The 9,731-nt window shown below is 38.9% G+C and overlaps 1 protein-coding gene across 3 annotated transcripts; it reads left to right on the top strand.

Moving 5' to 3' along the window:
* The first annotated feature begins 244 nt into the window (after positions 1-244).
* On the top strand, positions 245-9,189 carry phf11 (PHD finger protein 11). 3 transcript variants are annotated; one of them, XM_036209656.1, is made up of 18 exons: positions 245-487; positions 1,334-1,438; positions 1,522-1,655; positions 1,745-1,773; positions 1,839-1,912; positions 2,120-2,147; positions 2,228-2,301; positions 2,555-2,577; positions 3,049-3,132; positions 3,310-3,389; positions 3,472-3,536; positions 3,635-3,657; positions 3,735-3,760; positions 3,832-3,884; positions 4,053-4,167; positions 6,469-6,831; positions 6,899-6,970; positions 8,870-9,189. In XM_036209656.1, the coding sequence occupies exons 1-18, from the start codon at positions 386-388 to the stop codon at positions 8,941-8,943; spliced, it is 1,524 nt and encodes a 507-aa protein (XP_036065549.1). In that variant the 5' UTR covers positions 245-385; the 3' UTR covers positions 8,944-9,189. The 3 variants fall into 3 exon arrangements, with proteins under 3 accessions (XP_036065549.1, XP_036065548.1, XP_024142322.1); XM_036209655.1 differs by having other exon boundaries at positions 246-487; positions 3,732-3,760; XM_024286554.2 differs by lacking the exon at positions 3,049-3,132 and having other exon boundaries at positions 246-487; positions 3,732-3,760.
* The last annotated feature ends 542 nt before the right edge of the window (positions 9,190-9,731 follow it).

Here is a 9,731-nt window from a genome sequence, read left to right on the forward strand (position 1 = left end):
TTATTTTCTGTATGTATTTGTTAAAAAAAAAAAGAATTAAGGTTGTCATTTTACAAATACAAGTCTCAACATTTTATGAGTCTGAATCCTGCTTTAAAACTTATGAAACTGAAAGTACTTTAAAGTAAAAGTGTGTTAAAATATGTTATTCATTTATTTCAATATAGTTTCATTTGCGAAAGAGGAAAATAAAACGTCTTCATGGCGAAGACACGAGATTAATTTGAGTCCTAAACCGAATGGGGGTTGGTAAAAGAAGAACCTGGCAACTTGGACAGAATCCCTGGTTGGCCAACCATACCTTTTCTCTTTAGCATAACAACCTTGCTGAATTAGTTCGTATTTCATGAAATTACGTCGTTATCCTGTAAACTCGTGACTAGAAATGAATCAAGTTTCTTGTATTTTGTGCCGGCGGTCGGAAGAAACGGAGGTAACCGGAGCTTTATCGACGAAACAGGAAGTCACGGCGCATCAAAACTGTTTGGTGAGTAAAGAGTCGCGTTTCCTTCGGGATTTTGTTTGTGCGCAGGTTGAAAGCGAAGTTGGCGTTTTCTCCGGCGTAAAGTTCAGCTCAGGAGAATCCGCAGACGAGACTGTATATGTAAATGGGAGGAACACAACACAATGGGGGCGGAGTGTTAGCTAAATGCAAACACCGAGATGCAGAAAAGGGCCGTTTAAGTTTGCATTAACCTAACAACAACCTCAGCTCTCACATCCTAATGGAGCAATTAGTGATTAAAACACACAACCTACAGTTCTGGGGGTTGGTTTCGACCAATGAGGTTCGACTTGAATTTCAAAATAAAAGCTGTGTTTTCAGAGGGGTTTTCCTCCCCGTCTACATCCTCTTGAATCTTTGAATCTTGAAGGCGCGAGCGCACCAGTCAGGAAATCAATCAGTTTATATGCCTGTATGAGGTAAACCCGGGCTTCCGGTTGTGCCACTTATGTGGGCTCAAGTAATCTGGTTACTTTGGTAAATCAGATTAGCAAAAGGTAAGTATACTTAAGAAAAAGTATTAAGGATCAATTAGATTTCTGCAAGAATTTGTCATAAAATCATAAAAAAAAGTTTTCATTGAACAAAACGTGTAAACATTCAAAGTGTAATTGCTCCTAGGCTTGCATGTGTTTGTGTGTGTTTGGCCTTGCAGCAGAGTGTTGACCTGTTCAGGGTGTGCCCCATATTCAACCAACAGGGATAGGCCCCAGCAACCCCAGGTCACTTAAAGGGGTTTAGTGGGTTATTTCCTTTTATCCTGGTGCACACAGCAGGTTTTTGCATTCACATTTAAGAAGTCAACGATTTGTTTTCCTTGTCTTGCAGTTATTCTCTTCTGGGATTTTTTGCGAGAATTCGCCGGAGTATGACGACTTGTTTGGTTTCGCAGTGAGGAAAGTCTTGGAGGAATACAAGAGAGGACGGAGACTGGTAAAGATCCCCTGCTGACTGACTGCACGGGCCGTTTACAGGGCTGAGTTTTCACATGGAACCTGTCGCTGTCTTTGATTTAGAGTTGCTGCCATTGTAAGAAGAGTGGCGCAACTGCAGGCTGTGAAATCCGAAAGTGCAAGAAGTCGTTCCATTACCCCTGTGCCTTTGAGCGTGGAGCTAAGATTGTTGAGGATCACGAGAAGGGCAAATATGGGTCAGTCGGACAAACTCTGCATGTGGAGAAATTTATTTTGCTGTTGGACGATGCAGAAGATCCTGAACTTTCTCTGTTTGTTGCGACAGGATATACTGCCCAGATCATAGGGAGTTGGGTAAGTGTTTGTGCAACATTTATTCAATTTTTATTGCTTGAAGTTGAATGTTATTGTTTTATCAGTAAATGGAGAGTCCATCAATGGAGATGTGAAGCCTCATTCCTCCAAAACTCCCAGCGTCGGCCGATTTTCGAAGGTTTGGTTCACAGAACTGTCAATTTTGAGTTTATTTGAAGTTAGATTTTTCTAACTTTTTATTTGTCTTTGCTGTGAGAGAGGAGAAGAAAATAAGTGCCTTAAAATCACCTTTTTGTGAGTATTCGCACACTTAAAAAGAAGAAAATCTCTACACAATACTAACCAAAACTGTTGTGTGTTTTTAGGGATTTATTCTGACAAAAAGGCTCCATCACAGAAGAGAAAAAGTAATGGTGAGTGTGAAGGGGGGTTTGTGCTCACAAATATGGACAATAAAGTTTTATGACAGAGTTTTCTTGTGTTTGTGCTCTAGAAGATGCGTCAGCAGCTGGACCGTCTTCCCCCGGCCGCCATTCATGGAGCGGGTTCTCCACCTCCCCCAAGAGGGTATTTTTTAAGTTATTTTTTGGGTAAAAAATGTTTATGAATGTTTATTTGAAGGTTTTTTTTTAATAACCTTATAGAATGTCTTTCAAAGTTAAATTGTGTATTTAATTAAATACTTTATTATTAATGTTCCTCTTAGATTCTGAAAAAATATAAAAATTGAAATTTAAAATGCTAGATTTTTTGTGGTAACAAAGAACTGCCCTATTTTGTATTTTTACTCTGTTTATTTTCTGTTTTTTTTTCTTTTTAGAGACGTTTTACATCCAGTAACGAGTAAGTTTGAATCCCTTCACCTGTAACCCTGTCATGTGAAATCTCAAATTTGGTTTGTTTTTTATTACCAAAGCAGTAAACATATTTTTTATTCATTACAAATCTTGAAATGCTGAATCAAATGTAAGGGAAATAACATTTTAAATATTTGATGGATTTAGTTTCTGTGCTTGTATCCAGACTGACTTACAAACTGGTTAAAACTTGGGGGGTTCTAGCAGAGATGTAACTTTTCTTTTCATCCGTGAGGTACAAGCAAAATTTGGGGTTTTATTTCACCTTTGTGGACCTCAAAGCTGCAGATCACAGAGCACAGTAAGGGTTGAAAAGCTGAAAAGTAGTTTATAATTTTGTAAGCGTAAGGCAGAGAAGATAAGGATGTTTGAATTCAAATTTTAGACATTTTTTTTAATCCATAGAGATTTTTGTAGGACAGGCAGAAGTCCATGGGGATATTTTCATGTCATTTAGTGAAAAAGATGAGAAAAATCAGCAAAAAAAAGATGAGACCCCGAAACAGAACCCTGTGGAACACCAGCGTAGAGACAGTGAAAGGTGGGATGTAAGCTGGTTAATTAGAGCAGAAAGTGATAATCTTATATTATGTTAGTTTTTATGTTTTTTAGTCTGTTTGTGAGCTAGATTTCAAAATAAAAAGTAAAAAAAAAAAGCTTAATTTTGTATTTATTCATTATAAGAACAAAATTATAATGTTTTAACACTTTGTTACAGAGAAGAAGAAGAAGAAGAAAATATCTCCCAAGTGAGGCATAAAAGATCAAGAATATTAACAGACGATTCTTCTGACTCGGGTAGAACCTTTGTGTCAGAAAACAAAGAATCCCTCCTCTGGGATTAATTTCACTGATTTCTGCTGTCACATCCCTCCTCCAGCCGGTGATGGTCTCATTGCACCCATCGGATCAGATGAAAGCCTGAACTCTGTTCCAGAGGAGCAGGTACGTCCGTCCGTCAGCGGTTCAGAATTACTACGGTCTGAAGACGTTTGATTTAACGCCGTGTGTTTATTTTCTGAATGAACCTCCTCATCGTTCAGTCACCTGAGCCACAGCCCACCAGGTAGGACACGTCTTAGCTTTAAATAAGGGATTTCAGACTTTTAAATCTAATCGAGGATCACTTTTCCTTCACAGCAGCGTGTCACAGACGCCTGTTGAAACAGGTGAGCTGTCACGGCAACACCAGAGCTACAACCTTCAAGAATGAGTCCATTAACTGATTTTATTCTCTTAGAAAACCACCTTGACAAAAACGGAATTTATGAAGATGATGACAAAACCATATCCGTGAGTTTCCTGATACTTTCATCAGAACTCCTCTCAGCTGTTAGGACAGATAAGATTAGAGTACAAAGGATGAAGGAGTTGGTGGTTATTCTGTGAACTGACTCGGCGGCGGTCAATCCAGCCTCAAACAGGAAGTAAAGCTGCTGGTCGTGATGCCTCTCCTTTCAGGATGCTGAGTCAGAGAGTTTGCTGAGTCATGTGATGACTTCCTCCAGGCGTCGGTCCAGCTCTGAAAGCGCTCAATTCAGCGTGGCGGTTCAGACCATCAAGAGGGAATGTGAGGGTGAGACAGTCCAACACATACACAGCATGAAATGAAACAAAAACATGTTGAAAATCTGCATTTCCATCTGAGTGGGTCTTAAGCATTGATCTATATTACTGGATTGAGCCTTGCCTGTTTGCTGCTGTACACAGAGACGTGCACGCTGGCACTATTGTTATGCATTGAGTCGCAGCTGTCCCAGTGGAGGACAGGCAGAAATCGGGCTAGCTCCCTCATTTCTCAACCAATTTTCACTAAATATGGCTTCAATTAAAGTTTGGAAAATTATTATGAGATATATTTGAATATTTATTGTCTATTTGAAAAAATCTACCATCATAAAAAATATTTTTTTTAAAACTACATCTGTAGTTACTTTTGCATTGACAGACCAACGTCTGCTCTCTTCAGTGTTTGTCTCTGAGCAGAACGTGAACGCTGCAGATTTTAGCTTAATCTGTGTATCATTCATTAGTTTTTCAAATTAGAATCGAAAAACAAAAAAACGATTTATTTTTTTTGTTATTCAACTTAAAATTAATAATGAAAAAACTGAAAAAAAAAATTTTTGTTTTCATCAAACATTAAAGTTAATAAATAATTAAATCCATCGACGATGACCCAAACTAGCATGATACTTGCATGATATTCTCTATAAAAATACGATTCCTATCCTGTGATGATTCTTCTTCATCTTTGTCGTTTTTGAAGTTGATTGCAAAACATTGCGTCTGCTTTTGTGGTTCTTTGCGTACTTATTCAGACCTGCTCCGTTCTTCACCTGGGAAGACTCAAATCATAGTAATGCTGCATGTCTGTATGCTACATGAGGGCCAATCCAGTAATATATACTAGAGCCTCAACCCTTGATTTTACATTGATTATTGTACATGGTTCATCATTAAATGGCAGTTCATCTTTTACAGTCTCGCTGTTTTGCAATTTTTTTTGCATTGTGGTTTGTGCATCGTCAGTCAAACTCCTCCTCATCAATGGTTATATTTTGCATGTCATATTTAGAACAAAACTCCCGTGTTAAACGAAGGACGGCTCCATTAGCATTTCAAATGAACAAAATCACTTTTAGTGAGTTTTAGTGAAAACAAGTACAGTTAATGAACATTTATTTCATTATATTCTGACTCAGAATTTAGTTCATGTACTAATGTTGATTTTAGCTGAAAATCTTGATTTTAGCAGCATTGTAAAATGTCAACAGGATCCTCTGAAATAAAGCTACAACTATAATAATTTAACTGATGGTTCCTCTCACCACTGCAGCTCTTTGTTCTTCTTTTGCTCCATCCAGTCTGTGACCAGAACATGCCTCCTCCACTCTCATTCCTGGTTGAGGGCATTTGTTCACTTTGCAGGGAGAAAGGAGAAAGTTTACAGCTCCTAAAGCCGCAAGAGGAGTGAAAGAGTAGGACGTCCTACTACAGCCTCCGTGAAAGCAGTTAGAGATACTGGAAGAGAAAAGATAGTCATTCTTAGCTAGAAAACTTCTCAGATAACAGCAGGCTCCTCTAATGATGTGGGCAGTACCACAGCCCACCACTAGGGGCGTCTTTAAAAGCAGAGATCAGTCAAGTCAAGGAAAAAAAGGTTCAAAACATGATTTAGGGCAGTGGTGTCGAACTCAACCACTGTAAAAAGCCTAAATTAGCCAAAACAACTACAATGTAATATTAGTTAAACTCCAAAACATCCTAAAAAACTAAAAAAAAAAAAAAACTAAATTAGCCAAAGCAGATAGCATGTAGCTGAATAAATAGCTAAACTTCAAAATAGCTTACAAAACTGAAGAAAGCCTAAATTAGCCAAAACAGCTACAGGGTAATATTAGCTAAACTCCAAAACAGCCTAAAAAACTAAATCAGCCAAAACAGCTAGCATGTAGTTGAAAAATTAGCTAAGCTTCAAAATAGCCGAAAGAATCTTAGTAAACGCCAAAATAGTCCAAAACGCTAGCAGAATGCTAATTTTTAAAACTTTAAAGCCGTAAATTGTTAACATAAATATGAATAATACAGTAATTAGGCAGCATTATTACTCCAGAATAAATTAACTTAAACGTCAAATAACTTTCAATTTTTTTACTCTTGATGAAAATATATTTAGTCAAAATTATACAAGTTAGAAATAAGCGCAAGATAACATCGGGCCATTAATAACAGTAAAATAAAATGTTCTGGAGGGCCGGATCCGGCCCCCGGGCCTTGACTTTGACACATGTGCTTTAGGGAAATAGGAGTCTCTCAGCAGTGGATTGTAAAATCACCTGACCCTCATACGACTTTGATCTCCCTTCACTTCTAGAGTTCAGTATCCCGGTCGACCATTTTCACAGACCTGAAGGAGAAGACGTCGGTGGCTACACCGACTACTCTCCTGTTCCACGTCGCTCCAGTCCTTCCTTCGATGTCCCTTCCTGTGCCGCCTCAACCGTTGACCAGAACGGCGTGGCCGAACCTGCACCCACCAGCGTGACCGTCCCCTTCTCGACCTTTCTCCCCCCACCTCTGTCACCACCGCCCCCCAATGAGGGGCCCACAAACGACTCGGTCAGCTTTTGGAGAAAATGCAACTCAGCCAAATGCACGCAGGACATCTTCAACGACTTCATTAGATGGTTAAATATTGTCTCCAGTAGAATTCAGGCAGACGAGGCCAGTCAGGAGGGTAAGAGAACGACACTTTACCCAAGACAGGAATCAAAACCTGGAATGTAAACGATTTTCCTGCACAGAATGTGAGCGTGCTCTGTCGGTGATGAAGGCTTCAGGTCAGCTGGAGAACATTGTGGCTGCACAGCAAAAAGGTAATGTTCCTGTGGGAAAGGCTTTGCTCTATATGAGACAGTATATGAGAACTGGACCGAGTGGCTTCAATGAAAAGAAGTGAATTCAGTCTCAATTGTTAGTGTTTATGTTGGAACCAGACGATGTCAGTAAGCAGAGATCGCTCCATAATCTGTTGAACGTCGGATATGGGAGCCAGCTGTGGAGCTATATCGGGGCCATAGATATTTGAAACCCAAATAAAACATTTTGAAAAAAATATTGGTGTTTAGACAACAAAAAAATTCTATTTTTATTTATATTTTTTAGGTTTCAAAACTTAACATTTCAATTTCAAAACTTTTTCCAGTTTCAACTCTTTTTTTCCAATATTTTTTTTCAAAATGTTTTATTGGGGTTTCAAATATTTATGGTTGCTTCTATTTCATTTTTCCAGTTGTGCCCTGATAAAATAAATAAACGGTCACTGCACTGAAAGTTTTTGCTGATTTAGTAAAGATGTAAAGCAGGGGTGTCAAACATGCGGCCCGTGAGCCACATCTGGCCCGCCAGATGGTTTAATCCGGCCCTTCATGAAGAGAAAAAAAATATAAGGATGTTGAGTCGCAATGCGCAATTCAGCCACTAGGGGAAGAAAAGGAAAGAACACAGCATAACAAGATATCAAGAAAAAAACAGGATTTATTTGCAAGTACGCGCCACATCTGGGTAAGATGCAGGCTCCTCTCCAGCATCATTGCTGTTAATTTGCTATAAAAATTGTCACCACAAATACCAAAATGTCTGTCAAACAGATAAGTGATTAGGTTACTAGGTTGTTTGAGGCATTTTGTCCAACTGAGAAAAACAAAACACAAACAAAGCTACAGATAACAAGTTGAGGTTATTTTGCTATGATATTACTAGTCCGGCCCACTTGAGATCAGACGGGTTCCTGAACCAAAATGAGTTTGACGTCCCTGATGTAAAGGATGAGGAACTGAGCCATGACTCAGCAGATTAGCATAGAAGACAGATCCTTTTCACTCTTGTGAGGTCTGCACATTTCTCATCTGGAGCATCACTTACGCCTCCTGTCAGCTAAATAAGACCACTAACACTTGACGTTTGCTCTGTGATTCATGATCAGCTCCATGTCCATCCAAACATCTTTCTCCATTCTTGGATATAAAAAGTGAAAATAAAAAACAAAGGGAGATCCTAAAAATATGCTTGAAAATGAATGAAAACTTGGGAATTTGAGAAAAAATGTCCTTAAAAAATGATACTGTACACTTAGCCTTCCATTCCTGGGACATGTGAGACTTTATCCAGGGACCCATGACACTCAGAAAAATACAACATAGTACGAAAAATTCAAGACTTTTTTAAAAGGCTATTTAAAAGTATTTTCAAATTCATAAATGCAATTCTCTTAAGACTTTTAAGACCTCCAAGGAACTCTGTTTGACCAATCAAGCACTCTGATTTGGTATTAACTCATGAATAATACCATCTGAAACTGATCATGCAGGAGAAAATAAGGGTTTTTTCTGGCTGGAATTATTCAACACTAAGTCTTTCATATATCAGAATAGAGCTGTGAAATTTTTGACATTTTGCACTGACTCTCTTCCAACTGTAGATGGCAGACATGCGCTAGTGTCCAGTGTGAACACCACCATATGCTAAATGCACTAAACAGGGATTCTTAAACATGCATCACATGGTCTGAGTGTATATAACATAACAGTTGTTCAGTCAGGAAGTATTTCAATCATTTTATGTAGAGAAAATGAGCAAAACCAAATTAAGTGATCACATCTTCCTCTCTTAAAAAAAGGAAGTACACCTGTATCTCAGACAGTTCCTGTTCAAATGAAACCAGCTTGTTTGTAGAATCTGAGAGCTGATTCCTGTTCTGATCACTCTGGTTCCAGACTTACAAAGACGGCTCACAGAGCTGCAAGCAGCAACAGCAGCCATGGAGGAGGTGGTTTCAGCGCTGAGATGAGTCCAGCAGAAGTCTTCTTCTTCACCTTTCAACTGCTCTCTTTAGCCAATCATCCACCTCCATCCAACCCTCTCGTCTGCATCCTTCTGGCTCACTCAATAAGTCCTCCTCCTGCCTTCCACTCCTCAAGCTGCAGCAGTCACTTTAGGTCTCCTTCAAGTTTCCAGGAGAAATGCATGACTCTCAGCGCTACAGGTGAGAGCTGGGCGATATGGCCAAAAAAATAAAATCAGATTTTTTTTCTTCCTCCCTTTACTGTCTTGAACAAAATATAAATAAGGCAGAATATATGAACCTTTTTATTGTAACATCTCCATAGGAGGTTGAGTTTAAGTAACCCTTGTGTTATCTTAGACATGTTTACATTAAATGTGGGGTCATCTGGACCACACTTTGTTTTTCAAGGATTTTGTATCTTCTCTGGTGTCCGATGCAGACATAAAATCCTGTCCACCTTTGTCATGGAAGGGATCACACATCATTATAAGGGTGGGGTCATCTGGACCCCATAAGAAAGAATGAGGGTTAAAAGTGCAACTAAATACAAGCTGTCAAAATGTTTGTAAAACATTTAAATTTTCGTCAATATAAAGAGCTGTTAAACTCCATTGTTCGACTGTACCATAAGTCTGCTGTTGCAGAGTAAAAACTCTTCTCGTGTGCTGTTGTTCAGACACGGCTGCAAAATACTTCCAACTCAGCAGCAGATTCCTGGTCATGACTTCATCTGTGATTGCTTTCCACCCGACACTCGTTTCATCATAGGTTGTAGCATTGCCACAAAAGTA

The sequence above is a fragment of the Oryzias melastigma genome, linkage group LG21, assembly GCF_002922805.2.
Source record: "Oryzias melastigma strain HK-1 linkage group LG21, ASM292280v2, whole genome shotgun sequence".
Taxonomy (NCBI): Eukaryota; Metazoa; Chordata; class Actinopteri; order Beloniformes; family Adrianichthyidae; genus Oryzias; species Oryzias melastigma.

Coding starts and splice junctions, on each gene's coding strand:
- phf11 (XM_036209655.1), top strand. CDS start 386: ATGAATCAAGTTTCTTGTATTTTGTGCCGGCGGTCGGAAGAAACGGAG. Junction 3,761..3,831: donor ACAGACGCCTGTTGAAACAG/GTGAGCTGTCAC, acceptor TTATTCTCTTAG/AAAACCACCTTGACAAAAAC. Junction 6,971..8,869: donor TGTGGCTGCACAGCAAAAAG/GTAATGTTCCTG, acceptor CTCTGGTTCCAG/ACTTACAAAGACGGCTCACA.